This window comes from Adiantum capillus-veneris, chromosome 23 (genome assembly GCF_014529385.1).
Source record: "Adiantum capillus-veneris isolate H3 chromosome 23, ASM1452938v2, whole genome shotgun sequence".
NCBI classification, from domain to species: Eukaryota; Viridiplantae; Streptophyta; class Polypodiopsida; order Polypodiales; family Pteridaceae; genus Adiantum; species Adiantum capillus-veneris.
Window position 1 is genome coordinate 13,006,504 of NC_140953.1, and position 18,553 is coordinate 13,025,056.

Below are 18,553 nucleotides of genomic sequence, written 5' to 3' on the forward strand. Positions count from 1 at the left end.
CATCCCAACAAGCTTACTCAGCCGTACGCAAAACAGCTTTGGCCAGCAACAATCCTGCCACCAAAACCTACAACATTCTCAACATCACATACATCCTCAGAATCTGGACGTACATCAGTGCCTTGCACAATATTCCAAACACCCTTTGGCACAAGGACATGTTGCATCATGTAAGGTCACATAGGGTAATTGTCCCCATTCAATCTATCCTCAACAACAAACATGCTTGAACACATTTGTGTTGTTGTCAACCATGAAAAATGTTGCACCTGATGTGAAAACTGCCCAAAAAGAGGAGAAATGAAGCGGGAACAACATGTGCTATATAGCACAAACCATAGAAGACTATAAGGGATCTGTTATGTAAAATATGGCATTGAGAAAAATTTTGCACAAAATGACAAAATAGCTTGTGCAATACTACCTGTAGTGGAAACGGAGGCCAAAATGAGTATGAATCAAAAATTTGAGCAAACAAAGCTTTTTGAGCTTATCCGAAGTCTTTGTCGACCTACTGACGCTCGTCATCAGAGAAAGTGAGCAGGCGTGTGATGGAGATGCTGGCAACTAAACCCAAGAGGATGCAACCTGCTTTGATATCGATTGTTGGAATTAGGGTTGCAGAAAAACACACGCAGCTTGGAGAAGATGAAGGAAGCTCAAGGCACACAACAGAGAGTGTATTACTTAGTGTGCAATGGAAAGATTAAGATAGCCATAGAGTGATGGGCGTATATACAATGCACAAGGGAAAAAACCTCCTAGCAAGGGAAAAAATGTCCCGGCTATCCTAAGTGTGTTCACACACATCACTACCACACGTATATGGTAACATCCTAGTGATGCATGGGTGGAGTTGGAGAGAGAGGAGAGTGATATATATCCCGATGAGTGGATAGGAAAGCTCCATAGTAAGCATGCGTGGAGAGACTATCCATGGTTCTTACACTATGTCCATGGGGAGTTTCTCAAAAATGCATACAATGGAAAATTCTATCCTTTTTATGCAAAGAATGTGATACTCATTGTTGTTTAGTGACCTCACTATTGATTTGACTTGCAATACTACACAAGAAGGTGAGGGGAAAGGGCAAGAGCGCAAGTGTCACCATCAATCAACCTCAGATGCCCTTTCTCGTAGCATGGATAAGGGAAGTCCAAAGCCCAAAGAAAGCAGCAATTGGACCATCTAACGGAAAGAAAATAGATCAAGTATTCATTGAAGAATTGAGGAGTCATCGGGCAAGAAATAGATTGAAAGGAGAAAATAGCAAGGTGGAAATTCAGATTCCAAGCAGGATGACTCCAAGCAAGGTAACTTCGAGCTATGCTTAGAATCATGTAGATCGAGTCCATCATGGGATTCAAGATTCTAGGGGCTCGATACACACCACCTCATGGTGACTGGACAAAGCGAGGGAAACTACCCTCCTTCATATCATCGTGCCACAAGGATTTTCAATACGCTTGGTTCCTTTCCACATGATAAGAAATACAAATAGAAGACAAGTATGATGTTTAAATCAAATTGGTTTCCAAGAATTGATTATGTTTTTCAAGCAACACACTCTTGGCACACTTGAACGCGAACATGGTGGAAATTTGGGTTGTTGGAGTGGTTCCCCTACATCTTGTAGTCCTTGTAGATGTAGACAATCTATGTGATGTGTTCAAGTCCTTCTAGCCCGTGGGAACATCCCTTGTCAGAGCACTCACACACCACTCCTTTCTTTGGGGCATGCATGCAAAATGTAGTGGTCATTTTTTCACATATAGCACATAAAAGAGATCGTCCTCACTAATAATATCATAGCGTGAAGTCTTTGTATTGACCAAATCTCTCTCTCTCTTTGCTTGTTCCCTCCCTCTCATGGCTTAGCCCCACTTGCACCCACCATAGCCAACCAATCCTAACAGTGGTATCAGAGCCAAGGATGGTGAGGGAATTCTAAACCGTGTAGGCAAAGAGGGCCTTGCTCAGATTGTTTGTTGCTTTCTTGCTCATAGCATTTGAAAATGTTGTTGTTGTGCATGAGGTTGTCCTAAGTGACATTTGCCTTTCAAAACGTTGTCTAGGTGGTGCATCAAAGTCGACGAGATTTTGAAGTCCCAAGCGCCGATGGTAGACGAGATTTGTTCTTATGCGCAAAGTTCTGTGATTGCAAGATTTGTTGTTTCTCAAAATCCACCTGCCTACTGCAAGTTTTCAAGCATTTCAAAACACTAGGAAAGATCCCTTTTCTAGTTGTCATTGCTCAATAGTGGTCATCATCAAGCTTTTTGGAGACTCAATTCTTGGCAGTGAATTTTATATATAAGTTCAATTGTTCATCAAATATGGCATCCAAAATCAGTAAATTCGAGGGTCTCAATTTCATTCGTATAAAATCAAAGTGAAAGGATACCTCATGCAGAAGAATCTATGGAGTGTCATTAAGCCTCTTTCAACAGATGAAGCAGAAACAATTGTTGCGATCACTCGAGCTTTATTTGCCAAACAACAAAGGAAAGATGAGCAGGTACTTCCTATTATTCTAATTTCTCCTTAGGACGATTTTATTCATTATTTAGATGATATCACATCTTCAAGCAAAGCCTGGATAGAATTAGAAACTCTTTTTGATGCCAAGGCTAAATATTCTAAAATGTGTCTAAACATGGAATTTTATTCTTTAACCACGCATCCTAATGAAAATATAGTAGTGCTAGCTAACAGGTTAATGAGCATCAGAACCTAGCTAGTATATGTTGAAGCTCCAGTACTTGAGGAAGGTCTTATTGCCGTTTTACTCAATAGCATAAAAGATCCTCTGTCTTCTTTGGATGGTATTGTGAATTCTTTGCAGGAAGAGGAGAAAAGAGCATCTTGTGCTAGTTCTTCTAAGGTTCCCAAAACATATGCAGTCAGTGGATGTACTTCTATATTAACTTCAATAAGACCGTCCACTAGTAGTTTGTGGGAAAAATAACCATCAAACAAAGAATTGCTTCACCAAAAATCATTGTGTTCATTGTGTAAGATAACCATCCTTCCAACAAGTGTTTCAAAAAGAACAAAAGTCAAATAAACTTTATTGATGGTGATGTTGAAGCACAAATGGTCGTCATCGAAAGTGATGTCCTTTAGTTTGTGAATTAGAGGGTTGTAATTTGTGAAGAGGCTATAACAACTTGTAACAAGGTGAATACTCACAATGGCCTGCATAATATGATGGGAGTGTGTGTGTGTGTGGCCCCCAAGTTAATGCCCCATCTGAAAAAACTAAGTAAGATGATAAGAGAGTATGTGGTCCTTAGTTTATGCCTCTTGAAAAAGTAAGAAAGAACACTGACTTTCTTATGAGACGATATTCAATCCAATAATCCTCCAAGTCAGAAAATCATAGCCACATACTGGCTCATATGTTATTATATTCATTCATTCATGAGATACCTCCTCCAGATCCCATCCTTACGTCCCAATGCTAACAGTGAAACTGATTTGAGATCTCTCTCATCCCTATAAAAGGTATCAATTGCCTAAAGCAACGTCATATGAAGCTCACGTAGCCAACCCAACATCCACTTGTTGTTGCTCCCACAGGAAACCCACACATTGAAAAAAAAGCATGAACCTCCTCTCCGCCCATAGCTGCCAGCTCCCCTACGCATCCGTTGCCCTTGCAGAGGTCACCTCAAATCCCTTGCCCACCATCTTGCTCAAATGTTTTCTCTACCTACTTTGACACCCGACAACCTCCCATTCCCCTTCGACAAGGATCTCACGTGACTCATCTTTTTCAGAATTTCCTCCAGCTGGTAACTCCTACAATAGTCCTCCAAGTGAGTAACTTACTAATGAACCTTATATAGACAAACAAGGTGAGGCATCACGTGGGCCTGCCAATGGATGGAACTCGCGAGGCGGACATCGCTAGGTGGTAACACAGATGGCTCTACATGGTGCAACTTGGGCATGTGAGGACGTGCATGAGGGGGCCCACGGGGCATGCCTAAAAATTCATTGGATGCTTTGGTTAACATGGCACAATAGAGAAAAAAACCTTTTAATTTGACTCATGACATGAAAAATTTGAATGCCTACTTGTATGTTCATCTTTTTCTCATGTCAATAATCAAATTCATTCATCCTCTCAACTAATTTCATGGAATAGCTTCTTGCACTCCCTTCTTGAATCAGGCAGCTCTCTCATTTTTCTACACTAGATTATCTTAATTGGCACAAGATCACTTGTGAGCTCTTCATACATGCTTGGTGAAGAGCAGTAGACTGTGGGTCGTTTCCTCATTTGCTCCATCATTGGAACTTCCAAAACACTCATTCTCTCCCAAAACCTTGAAGGGCATGAGGATTTATCTACAATATATACTAGAGTTGAGGCCACAAGACATGACGTAAATAAAGGGCCAGGTAGGCACCATGGGACGAGGTGGACGTTGGATAAGGCTATATGAGGGGGCCAGGAGAAGAAAGTAGGTTGGGGGGCTCGAGTGATCGATAGTAAAACATGTGCACATCCTTCTAATTAACAGGTTTGCTAAGCAAGTAGATGTCTGGAATTTTAATATAGCAAATTTGGAGTATTCTAGTGTTTTGCTTACATATGGAAATAGTGTACACACAACACACATGCAAACATACCTATACATAGCCTGACAAAGTTATTCCCTAATATCGAGAATAGAATATCGCATTGAGCTACTCCACATTCTTATTAAGAAATCAAGCATCATCCAGCTATGGGGTACCTCCGTTATATAATGCATCAGTGTGTGGCTAAGAACACGTGTAACTAAAGTTAGTAAAGCTTTATAGCTCTTAAAAGATGTACTCCAAGTTAATTTAAAAGACGTATTTCAACTGAGCTCTCTCCTCTGCTCGTGCTTCTTCTCCCGTCTCTCTGCATGAGGCCATAAAGGCCACAACAATTCTTGATCCAGCCCACAAGCCTGACTCAATCAAGGCATATATATGTTCCACACTAACAAGAAGTTGGCTGACACACTCACAATTTAGCAAACAATGCTGGCATACTGACATCCTAGTACATGTACCACAAGTGAAACTTTTTTTCATAGAGTATATGGAAGACTTAACATTAAGCACTCGGAGAGCAATGATGCTCGATTCAAACGAAAGATGTTGCAATTATTTGTCGCTACATCAAATCTATGTACTTTGGGGTCCACAGAGAGTCACAACAAATTCAGTGTTTCTCAAGATTCTACAATTACTTTATCTTGCTTTACCTACAATAGGCTCAGAGAATACTTGTCAGTGATCGAGTAAATTGCGTAAAATAATACTATCCCCTGTGTCATGATGCGTGTAACCATTGCAAAGACCCGAGAGGAAACCAAACTAAAAAACAAGGATATGGGCTTCGTATTATAGGAACTCAGTCCTTGGTATATGCATTCTGTGACTTGTCACATGTTAATTGCTTTGTAATGGTCACTCTACACTTGTGAGAACTACATGTCACAACAATTCTCTTGCTGTTAACCAACCATGATGAACAAAAATGGTTCTCTCTCTCATACACACGCACATGGGAACTTGAAGGTTTTCATTAAGCTTGAAAAGAATATATGAACACGAGATATTATACATGTGCAAACAAGGAGACATTAGCATGAACCCTAGAGAAGACAAGCTGTTCAGGTAAAACAAAATGTACAGCTTACAAATCAGAAATGTCTGCTCATGGATTGCCACATGCGATAAACAACAAGCTTTTGAAAGATATATATATACACAGAAAAAGACAGGCTCATGAGGATGACATCGTGAATGTCGCCTTTCTTATGAGGCACCATATTGCCAACGAGATTTTTAAAGAATAGGTGAAGAAATCCTAATTTGTGGATGACCTTTCCTTTCGAAGAAGAGTCTTTGCGTTGAGCAGATGAAGGCTTGAGAGATCCTGTGGAGTTGGTCAAATCTACAAGTCTGTCATCATCGTTTGGGGCAAATTTTTCTGCAGTGGGAGCGGATTCTTGTGGGAGGAGAGGATGCATGATATGCACAAAGAGGGTACCTGCACAAAGAGAGAGTAAGGAGAGAATACTTGTGGGGAAGGCAGTTTCTGAAACGTGGCAGAGAAAGGAATTACTTGGAGAGAGGGCTTTCGCTCTGCTGAATAGAGAAGAGCGTCGATGCTGCGCTTACCCTCGCTGAAGAAGAGAAGAGGTCCCGTCCTCCATGGCAGCAGGCTATGGCAGCAGCCATCACATACACACATGCCAAGAGGAAGGAGATGAAGTAGAGCAAAAGAAACAAGGTGACGCATCAGGTGGTCCTGCTAATGGATGGAACTCGCAAGGCGAACATCGTCAGGTGGTAACGCAGCGTCGCCGACAGCTCTACCTAGTAGCTCGCACGCACACGCCTTCTTCATACTGCCACAACGTTTCATCCACGTTTCCTCCTCAATCACATCATCGTACCTTCACCAAAAGCCCTCGAAACATGATGGTCGTCCACGTGGACGGCATCCTTCAAAGTACTCCCAACCCAACCCAACACCAAGGCCTTTCCTCAGCAGGCCAAAAAAAAAAAAGAACCTTGCATTGTCTCTTGCAGCAGTTTTATTAAGGAGGCGGGACCGCTGTCGACAGACTGGGAGAAACGACGTCTTACTCTGCCCTGCGTGCTACCGCTGCTACGTATAGCAGTCCTAACTCGAAGCGTGATAAACGATTCAGGATTTTCAGGTGTTTCTTTCAACAAGAACTGCAGACCTTGCTGGTAGTGAAGGCTGCATATTATTGGGTTTTCTATGCCAAGCGAAGACATTCAAGGTAAATGGAGGATGTGACAGCAGTTTTCCTCAAATGGATGTGCAAGGCAAAGAAGTGTGGGAAGAAGAGGCATAGGATGAAGTGCAAAGAAGATCTCACTGGCAGGCATGGCTCTTTCACATTCGTATGTGCATGATTTTGCCAGCCTCTTGTACAAATGCAGAAAAGAGAGAGACCTAGCCCAAGCTCTTCAGTTGCACCATGTTTTCGTTAGCCAGAGAGGGCTGGATGTCCATGGGCCAGAGCTTGTGTCTATACTGGTTGATTTGGGGAGCATTTGCCATGCTCAACAGGTCTTTGAAAGAATGGCTTCTCAGGACAACTTTTCCTGGAATGCACTCATCATAGGTTATGTCGAGCATGGTAAGCCAAAGCATGCTGTCTCTCTATACCAGAGAATGTCTGAAGTTCAAGATGATTCTATTTTTCCTGGTGGTTATACTTTTGTGGCCCTCTTAAGAGCTTGTGCCGCTCTAAAGGATCCAGGTCTAGGGCTTAGTGTACATGTGAAAGCTGTCCGGTTGGGTGTGCTGGAGAGCAACCCCTTTGTTGGTTGCTCTTTGGTCGATATGTACGCCAAATGTGGCGACATTTCTACAGCGCATGCATTGTTCAATGCCTTGCCCATTCAAGACACAGTTTCTTGGAATGCTCTTATCACAGGATATGCTGAGCTTGGGTATGGCAAGGAGGCTTTGCAGTGTTTCACTCGAATGCAGCAAGAGGGAGCCTCTGGAGATGCTGTCACATTTGTATGTTGCTTGAAGGCTTGCGGCAGCATAGGAGACATTCCCTTGGGCCAAGAAATTCATGATGAGGTGGTGAGAAAGGGGCTTGAATCACATAACCTCATTTGCAATGTGCTGGTTGACATGTACGCCAGATGTGGTCAACTTGTAACAGCGAAAGGGGTCTTTGATAAACTTCCAAGGCGAGACATCGTGTCATTCAACTCACTTTTGAACGGATTAGTAGAACAGGGGTGCTCGAAAGAGGCATTGGCCTTATCCCAACAGATGGAACACGATGGCTTTCCCTTGAGTAATGTTACATGCTTCTATATTTTAAGAGCTTGTTGCAGTGTAGGATCTTCAAAAGAAGGTCAACAGATACACACACAGATTTTCTCGAGAGGTTTGGAAAAAGAGACACATCTTGGAAGCTCTTTAGTCGATATGTATGCAAAATTTGGCTTGCTTGTGGATGCTCGTAATGTCTTAGACAGACTGCCTAGTAGGGGTGTTGCTGCTTGGACTGCATTGATGGCAGGTTACGCTGAACACGGACATGGGAAGCAACTACTTGATTGCTTTGAGCAGATGCGGACTGAGGGCATCTCTCCAGATGCTTTCACGTTTTCTTGCAGCCTTAAAGCTTGTGGAAGCATAGGAGCTACAGAAGATGGCCAAGAGCTGCATGCAGAGATTGCAGGCAAAGGCTTAGAGAAAGAACTGCTTGTAGGCAACACACTGGTCAACATGTACGCAAATCTGGGTCTGCTTGCAACTGCTCGAGCTGTGTTTGACAAGCTACCCATCCAAGATATGTTGTCTCTCAATGCACTTATTGCAAGCTACTCTGAAAGGGGTTATGGCAAAGAGGCTCTTCACTGCTTTGACCAAATGGCGCACAAGGGCATTGCGCTAAACCCAGTCACAATCATTTGTGCCTTGAAGGCCTGTTGTGGCGTCGGATCTGTAATGAAGGGAAGAGAAATTCATGTGAAAGTAGTCCTGACAGGAATGGAGCAAGAGCTTCGTATCGGAAACATGCTGATTGATTTCTATGTGAAGTTCTCCTTGCTTGCAGAAGCGCAAGTACTGTTCAGCAGACTTGTTACAAGAGATATAATCTCATGGACTGCCCTATTAGGAGGGTATGCTCACAAAGGTTTTACCAATGATGTCTTCTTTATTTTCGGAAGGATGAAAGAAGAAGGTATAACACCAAATGCTGTGACCTTTGTCCATGTCCTATACGCATGCAACCATGCAGGGCTTGTGAAAAAGAGCCAGAGCTATTTCGAAGCCATCACTGAGGAGTATGGTCTGACCCCAGAAATTGATCACTACACTTGCATAATTAGCCTCTTGGTTCGTGCAGGCCACACAGACAAGGCAGTATCAATGATGAGGAAGATGCCAATTCAACCAGACCTTGTCATGTGGCAAGCTGTGTTAGGTGCTTGCTCGAAGCGGCCCACTATGGAACTTACTGATTTACTTCATTGAGGCTAGATGAACGGGCTACATGTTCACTATCTACAGACGTGCTGGCTCATATGAAGAAGCAAACAAGGCCGAGGCAAGGAGAACTGAAAACCCAGGTTGGACTTGACTCTCATCTGAAATTTCGGTTGTGTTCTAGCTCATTGGAGCAAAAGGGAGCTTCATGAAAGAAATGAGAAGACGAGACAAGGTCGAAGCAATGAGAAAAGAAAAATCAAGCTTGGACTTGACTGGTACCTGAACTTTGGGTTGTGTTCTGTCTAATTGAACCAAAAGGAAGCTATATGAAAGCCATGCCAATGGATGAAGATTGGGGTGCTTTGGCTTTGCTTTCTAGATTTGCACAGGGAGTGTGAGCTTTGTACTCGATTTCAAGTGGGAATCTTGTGCTGAATTAGTTATGAACACCAGTGAAGAGATAAAGCTCTGTTTTCTTGAGAAGCTGCTTCTCCTCATGACCATATTGGTGTTCATGCAGAGTGCTTTGTATGCCTTAGGGAAGGCTGCTGGTGAATGAGGCGGTTGATGAGGAAGAGCATGGTTGATGAGGAAGAGCATAGTCGATCGTGGTGTGGCCACAGGATAAAGAAAAAGTATGTGTGCCGCTGGCATAAACATAGCAAACTCATTCCAATCTTTTTTGGGTAGCTAGCGAGCAGTGCTGGGGCTTTTTTGAGACAGTACCTTTAGAACTCCCGGCACAGTGCAGACTTTCAAAGAGAGTAATATCCAAAGAGAGTTATCCCCAAAGAGAGAAGAATTTGCAAGCAATCAAACTGCTAGAAACATGGTAGTTTTCCTCTTGCAGTTAGCCCTTCAAGAGTGATCACTCTCTCTTGATTAAAAGGTCTTGAGCTCAAGACTCATCATATAGATCTTGAAGGTGTCTCCTTAGACATTAACATTCTTCTTCTTCTTTCAAAAATGTGCAACAAAACAATGCACTTCCAATGAGGACACCCGATTGTCTGGGTGTTCTATTGTAAAGGACAGCTGGTAAGGGCCTTACAAACAATGCTTTTTCAGAGTGGCTTTCCTAGAAGGGCGCAGAAATCTGTAATGGATTATGGTCGCCATTGTCTCTTATGACTACTATGTTTTTTAACTCAAATGATAAAGCCCCAAACCATGTTAAGACACCCATAACATAGTTTGATATTTTCAACAACAGAAAACAACAATTTTTTTGGGTTTATGGAAAATGACATACGCAGTGCTTGCACGAGAAGATTTAACTAATATGGTTGAAGGTCTTTCTTTAAGAACAAAAAGCATAGAAGGGATATGTAAGTTCTTAGACAATGTGATTAACCGTTATGGTTGTATTGGGAAAATAACAGTTGACAGGGGTGAGTTGGATGTTGCAAAAGCTAAGGAGTTTTTCTCTAGGTTGGGCATTAAACTCGCTCTCAATACTGCATACAATCTTAAAAGGAATGGTAAATCAAAACGTGGGCATTCTCCTATCATTAGATCTTTGGCTAAGGCTTGCAAAGGAGAACTGGGAGAGTGGCTTAGACTATTGCCTTATGCTTTATGGACTGATCGTAAGACTCATAGCTCGACTAGCTACTGGCTATATGCCTTTTGAGTTGATGTATGGTAGGAAACCTATGATGCCAATTGAGAATGTAATTCCCACATGGAATGTGTTGCCTTGGAAGGATGGAATGAGTAGGGAAAACCTTCTTGCTTTGTGCATACAACAATTAGAAACAAGGCCTCAGGATATTGAGTTGCAATAGCATGATTAAAAGTTGCAAGGTTGAAGAATAAGGACAAATTTTGTAAAAGGCACAGGCTCACACCTAGAGCTATTGAGGAAGGTGATTGGATGTTGGTGTATGACAATAGTCTTGATAACCAACATTCAATGATAAGAAAGCCTTTCAAGCATGTACACGGGAATGCAACTTATACCTTGCATGAGTTAGATGGACAAAAATGAAGATTTCCATTGCAGGGAAAAGAATTAAACTAATCAAAATAAGAAGCGATACAGATCCCTTTGTTTCACAAAAGTCAAAATGAAGTCTCTCATGAACATGTTATGGATGAATATGAAGAAAGAGATGATGATGCACTGGACTTTGTTGCAAGTGATGATGAAATCGACATGTACGTTGACTTAAACGAAGACTGAAGTTGCAAAAGATATATGTGGCACATGTCGAAGGATGTGTATGTTTAGAGGGGGTGGATGTCGTATCGTAGCACGTGCATAATGTGAAATTAAAATATCTATCTCACTCTCAATGATTTTGTTATTTGGGACTGAGTGCTATAATGTACATAGTGTGATATATGCAAAAATAGATGCCATAGTTGCAGTTCTGTATATACCTTGTCGGGAGAGCGAGGCCCTAGATGTGGTACTATGGCATGTTTTGTCACATAAATATATTCCTATTTTGCTTAAGAAATGTACAAATGTCAAGTGTACGAAAGTGGCACACTCGTTTTACCTAGAAAGTTGAGTGCGGGCGATCTCGACAAAAAAAAGCAGATTTTATGCGCGGACATGAGAGATGCATCCAGAGTGTTTGCTAAGTGTAAAAATGAGGTGATGAGATTTAAGTCCAATAAGAATTTACCACGATTTTAGGGATTCATTCCAGTTCATTTGGACTTTTTACGGGAAAAAAAGGACATTTTTTGGGCTAAAAATGACCCAAAAATGCTAAAACATGGTTCAAATTGTCCTTTTGAGGGTCCTTTATAAACTATATGTAGTGTGTGGTAAAATTACCTCCTTGTATCTTTGAGCTTACATGAAGGGTTCTGCTTGTTTAGTCACAAGTTAATGTTTTGACAAATTTTGGTTTAACAAAATTTCAAATGTGGATCAATTTATGTGATTTATGTAAGATTGAATCCCAAAAAAATATGTATTTGATTGGTTTTAAGGCATTGTAACCAAATCTACTACCCACTTATAGTGCATAGCTAGTGGGTATGTAGAGTGCAACCCATCACGATGACGTACATTTTAATACATTTGACAGGTTTCACAAGAATCCACAAAATGAGATACATCTTTATACATACCTTTCCACAAATACCTCTCATTGATTTTGAGAAAGGTGGCCCACACACCTCTGTGTCCAACATAAAGACTCTCATGAAAGTTTTTGATAAGATACCTTTTAGTGTCCTCATCATTCACAACCCTCAATGGCATTCCATTTCTTTGCTTTGGATGCTTCCACAAGTATCCATCTTTGAAAAAGTATCCATAGGCTTTTTTGCGTATTCTTTTTGAATCTTGATCAATCCACCCTTCTTGCCTTGTCAAAGTGCTCAGATAACGTCCAATGAGCAACCAGTTTCCTTGATATAGGTTCTCTGTAAATAAATCAAGTGCATTTGACAGGCAAACATGATCACCCTTCGCATGAGAGCTACGATAAAACCTTGTGCCTACATCATTACCCTAAAAAATAATTTCTTCTTCATTTTCATATCTTGCTCTAGAAAGCATATCTGCAACTGGATTATCTTTCCGTGCAATATGCTTAAATTCAAGATTCAAGGACTTTATGTAGGCAACCTATCTCAACATAGCAATGTTAGGAGGAGTAGAGAAGCTTGTGATCATTCCAAGAAGGGGTAGACAATCAATCTCGATAATTACTTTTGCTCCTATCAGATACTCTTTATCACATTTCAATGCTATAACTGCTTCCCATACTTCCCTTTTCACATGTAGATAATTGCGTTGACGAGAACTTAGGACCTTTGCTCCAAATCTCACTACATATCGCTTACCATCTTCATCATCTTGGCCAATCTCCCATCCAATTCCTGTGGGGCTAGTATCCAGTATCACAATCACATGTCTTCCGCATTCATACTTTACTTTAGTTGGCGACATAAGCAACAACTTCGTTAATTTCCTCATGGCATGTATATGCATTTCTCCATTGAAATTTTTGGTTCTTTCTCAAGAGTTGATACAAAGGTTCTACTACATGTGCATAATATGTAATCCAAATAACATAAAACACACATGCACCCAGAAACCTTCAAACCTCAAACACATTTATACATTTCTCTTTCATTCTCTGAATTACAACAATCTTTGTAGGACAAGGACTTCTACCATATGGCCCACACATATGTCCTACAATAAGAACTTCATTCACACCAAACAGTGACTTTTGATCAGACAAGATAAGGTTCACCTCTTCCAACCTTGACAAGATATTATCACAATCATTGATATGGTTTGCCACATACTTGTAGCACCCCCTCAAGTACATAGCCACGTCTATATCACTTACATCACATACTGACTTTTGACCAGACAAGGTAAGTTCATCTCTTCCAACCTTGACAAGATATTATCACAATCATTGATATGGTTTGCCACATACTTGCGGCACCCCTTCAATTACAGAGCCACATCTATATCACTTACATCACATCCTTTAATCGCACAATATCAAGAAGGGCATCATAGTTTGAGGTATAAAGTCACATAGGACTTTGTTCCTCATGGTAGTCAAGTCCCTGCTTTCCATTGCTAGTTGGAGCTGATCATACCTTGAGTACAAATCTCCCATAGAATATATCGCCCTTTTGGAGAATGCCTCTGCAAACTCATCTACAACTGGCCTTGTACCCACATTTTTTATTGTCACCTTATTCACAGGTTGCATATCTTGAATAAAGCGTAAGGAACCAATTTTCTTTGGAACTGTGAACCACCTATTTGAATATGGAGCACAAGAAGGCTCCAAAATACCCATCTTGATCTTTTCATTAAGCAAATCAATGGGTTTGGAAAATGAGCCTTTGGAACTGGAATAAGTCTCAAGTTCCAAGGTACATGAGGGATAGTGGAGATCACCATAGGAGAAACAATGAATGGATCAACACACCCTATCTCATGTGGCTCAAATGCAAAATCCTTTCCATGTTTGGCAAGCATTCCTTAAAATCATATTCTTTTAACCTCTGTCAAATTGTCCTTGCAACCAATCATGAACTCCTTCAAAGTATCATGTGTACACTTATGTCCAATCTTGCTCGGGTCACAAAGACTAGGTTGCAAAGCAGCTTGATCCATGCCACATACTTGTACTTGGCCTCAATCGTACATCAACACCTTGAGAATTTTTGAAATCCTCAATGACTTTGTACATTTCTATTGAGCGTACTTTCACAACCTCACTTCCCATATGTAAAATTGAAATCCACTAAAGACTCCAAGTCTTGCATAGTATCCACAAACAAACACTCATCAAACACACCTGCAATGCATTCATCATGTTGTCTTTCACCTCGCTTCAAGTCCTCACACTTTGTAAAAGTGATAGATCCATAGTCTGTTAATCCTACAAAACCTGTAGAAAGCGTTTCTTTTGCATATACATCATGTGAGAACTTTTGCTTCTTGTACCACTGCAATCCCGCTCTACAATGGTACATTGAAAAACCCCCTCATATATAGTCCTTGAATTCTTTGTTTGTTTCTGGCAAGGGTTGCAGTCTGAGACTTTCACGGTTCCTTTCATGGTCCACACAAGCAGTAAGGAATTGGACCGTGCACTTTCCATCCCTACTCCTTATCCTAGCATAAGCTTAACCATTTGTCCATCATTTGTTTCCATACGAGTAGAAGTGTTGTATGGATGCCCAAGGATGAGAGGGTATGTAGACATCTCCTGGAAAAAGAAATTTTGGTCATCTTTCACATCCCCTATAGTCACCCTTACATTCAGACAAGATCCATATAGCTCCCTTGATGAGTTTTTTGCTGCACGGATCATCCATCAATGATTTATATCGATTGGCCATTTGCCTTTTTGATATAGACTCTTTGACATAAGATTAATTTTTGACCCATGATCTATCAGCACAATGTATGGCTCTTCAAAGTCTCCCACTTTCACTAGGGTCTCTATAGTCGCTCTTGCCCAATGACTCTTGGAGTAATAACTCTTGTGAGTGGTCTCGACTTCATCTTCATCATCCAAGAAATGAACCTGTTTTACTCCTCCCCTAGACTTGTAGCATCCAACAATAGACATGTACTCCCTACGCATTTAAAGTCTCTTCTTCACCCTGTACATGGATAGATTCAGTAAGATACATCCAACAATAGTTTCATCACCTTGCTCACCATAGACATGTACTCCCTATGCATTTAAAGTCTCTTCTTCACCCTGTACATGGATAGATTCAGTAAGACACTGCCGCTTCCTCTTGATGATATCAATTATTTCTTCATGGAACTCCCTCTTTGCTATTTCAAGGACCTCACGCAAGGTAAATTTCACCTTACTATTCAAAATCCTTTCTTCCAAAATCTTTTTGAGATCAATTTCTGTCTCTATATCAGATTGGAGTTTGTAGGCCGGACCCTTTGCTTTAGCTTTTGTTGCATCCTTTTTCTTTTCTTTAGAGGCTTCTTGCATAGGCACTTCGGGGAGGCATCTGCATAGGCTTCTTGCAGGGAAGCTAATCTAGGAGGCGCTGTGTCATTTTTGCCTCCACTCCTCATGGACCGCTTTGAAGGCCCTTCGTCCCCATTCTCACGCCTATGTTTCTCTTCGACCAACGGCCTCATTGGCTTGACATCTAGCAATGTAAGCATGCATTGACAAAGAGTCTACAGGGTCATTCTAACCTGTTTCTAGCGGAATGCAATCTCCAGATTCATGCAAGACCTCTTTAGTCATTTTACCCTTCACGACAGACTCTATTTCACATGGACACAATTCTCCAATCCCATTAGATGCTTCTTCTCCAACCTTGATACCTTTTTTATAAATAGGTTCTACCTTCAACCCATAGGCAGCTGTCTCAACCATTGATATGGCATGGCTAATAGGCATGTCCTCAACTAGATTCTTCATCCCACCTTTCCCAAAATTTTCCCCAAGAGCTTATCTGTCTCAATTAAGTGAATCTTGACATCTTTAAAGAAAACAAGCTCCTACATCAAAGCATCTTAAAAACTTTCACAATCCCTCATTGCGTGGTCTGTACTGTAACACCATATGCATATATTTACAAAGCCCGCTCTGTTTTGAGGTTGTTGCCCTTTAGATTGACCTGATGGTTGCCCCTTTTCTTCTAGCCTTGTAAGCTTTAACTTTAGCTCTTGCATTCCTTTAACAATATCATCCAAGATGGATTTGTCACTCTTTGGAACCGCAATCATAGGCTTTGGGACTCTCGGGAACACTTGAGGCTTGAGTAGGGTTAACTATCATCTTTTCTCTTTGTCGTTGTCTCTTAGCTAGTAGTGAAATGGCATCTTTGACCTCATTCCAATCAGTCTTTAAGCCATGTTCCGCATCCTTATCCTCAAGTAGTACCTCTAGCTTCTCTTGAATCTTTTTACCTGCTGTCTGCAAAAATAGCTATGTCTTCTAAAAGTTTAGGGTAGCCTTTTTAGTTCTTGAAAGTTGATCATAACGGTGTTCAAATTCCCTTAGCAGTTTCGTAGGAGAAAGTCCCTCTTTTGGTCGAACTACCCACTCTAAAAAAGTCCTCTTTGTTACCCTTTTGGATTCCTCCATGAAATACTCTTCCTTCAAGGCTAATTTGAATGCTTCCCAAGTTCCCCCATGGTCACTTCTAATTCCACTTACATGCTCTCTGATCTCAAGAACCACAGCTAGCTCGAAACTTTGTACCATCTCTGCTTCAAGCACTCGATGCAGCTCCATCTCCTTCACATACCCACAAAGATACTTTGTTATATCTTTACCATTAAACTGGTCCAATTTCTTCACCACTGATTGAAACCCAAATTGGTGGCCTCAAAGCCTTAAATACAAGGTTGGAACAGCACGGCACTACACTAGCAAACCATATGTGCAGGCTTTGTATCCCTTCATAGAGGAGCTCAAAGTGCTGCTATTGATGCTCTAAAATGTTTCTTCAGCTCTCATAGTCACAACACCATGAGTGATGTGGAACTTTGAGCCATTTTTTTAAATCATTTTTGGGTAATTCTTGACGATTTTTTTATCATTTTTAACCCAAAAATGCCCTTTCCTCCCCCCATAAAAAGTCCAAACAAGATGAGAAAAATCCCTAATATTGTGAAAAGATTCCATTGGGATTAAATTTCATCTTCAATGTTATTTTTACACTTGGAAATTACTCCGGATGCATCTCTTATGCTTGCACATAAAACCTACTATTTTTTGCCGAGATTGCCTGCATTGAACTTTCTAGGCAAAACGAGGGTGCCACTTTGATACACTTGACATTTGTACATTCAAAAAGCAAATTAGGAATATATGCCATAGTGCCACATCTAGGGCCTGGCTCTCCTGACATTGTATATACGGAATTGCAACCGTGGCATCTATTTTTGCACATATCACAGTATGTGCATTATAACATTCGGTCCCAGATAACAAAAGCATTGAGAGTGAGGTAGATATTTTAGTTTCACATTATGCATGTGCCATGGCACACCATCACATTATCTAAGATCTTAGTCAAGTGGAGACATGCTAGATAACATGTCACATCCCACATTTGCTATGCCTAGAGCCACACCTACGAACTTTGGGACACCGTACCAAGCATGGGGCTCAAGTACCATACGTATGTCAAGTCCAATTCCGATCCCCATTTCATGTGTAACTTTGAGAGATCCTATATCCACTATACCTGCCCATTTAGGTGATTTGACAACATCTGCTCAAACTATTGGCCAATCTATTATGGAGAATATATGTGGCCTAGAAGCAAGGCGGTACAAGTGGCCAAGCTCACATAGAAATCTAGTTATGATAGAGATCTTAGAAAGAATATTGAGATATTCAAACACGTATGCCATTGCCTGGAAGAGCACAATGAGTGACATAAGTGTAAGGATTTAAGCTTGTGTTGGGGGTACCATCGTAGCATAGCTCCAATGACCAACAATAATTTTCATTCCGAAGGGATGAGCTACCCAAATAGAGCATGGAAACAATCCCAAATTACTGAGCTAATCATGGCAACATGAATGGTGACTCTATGAAGTGAGATTCTCGACCTATGGAGGAGCTAAGCCATGATGTCTGGCAATCTCCACATCCACTTCTCTTCACCTCAAATCAACCCAATCACACAAACTAACGATTGCAAAGACGCACAACACACATTTAGGAATTTTGGGGAAAATGCATAATTTTGGGACGAATGTTTGTGAACTAAGTTCTTGAGTGGTGGTTGCATTCTGCTATGTTGTGGTGTTGTCGACCATTGCTGTCAAGTTCTAGATTATATTTTTCAAGTACTAGGTTACATTATTGTCAATCTTTGGTGTCAACTTTGCTAGGTTGCATTGTTGTCACTAGTTGGGTGTCCAATTCTACTAATTCACAGAAGTTGCATTGTGCTAGGAATTCAGATTATGTAGAGATCTTGGAAAATATTGATGTTTAGATGGGGATCAAGAGTATCCAAAGAAATGGAGAAGGTTTATGTTTGACTAGTAAAGTGAAGGTAGATTTGCCTTGTTCTAGATGTAGAAGTAGAATTCAAAGAAACTTGGAGGGCCATAG

The 18,553-nt window shown here is 41.0% G+C and overlaps 1 protein-coding gene across 1 annotated transcript; it reads left to right on the top strand.

Annotated features, from left to right (window-relative positions):
* Window positions 1–6,285: 6,285 nt before the first annotated feature.
* On the top strand, window positions 6,286–10,234 carry LOC147427434 (pentatricopeptide repeat-containing protein At4g13650-like). Its single transcript, XM_086496646.1, has one exon. The coding sequence runs from the start codon at window positions 6,912–6,914 to the stop codon at window positions 9,033–9,035; it is 2,124 nt and encodes a 707-aa protein (XP_086352772.1). The 5' UTR covers window positions 6,286–6,911; the 3' UTR covers window positions 9,036–10,234.
* The last annotated feature ends 8,319 nt before the right edge of the window (window positions 10,235–18,553 follow it).

What these genes read in the sequence shown, in the direction of transcription:
- LOC147427434 (XM_086496646.1), top strand. Translation starts at nt 6,912, where the DNA reads ATGGCTCTTTCACATTCGTATGTGCATGATTTTGCCAGCCTCTTGTAC.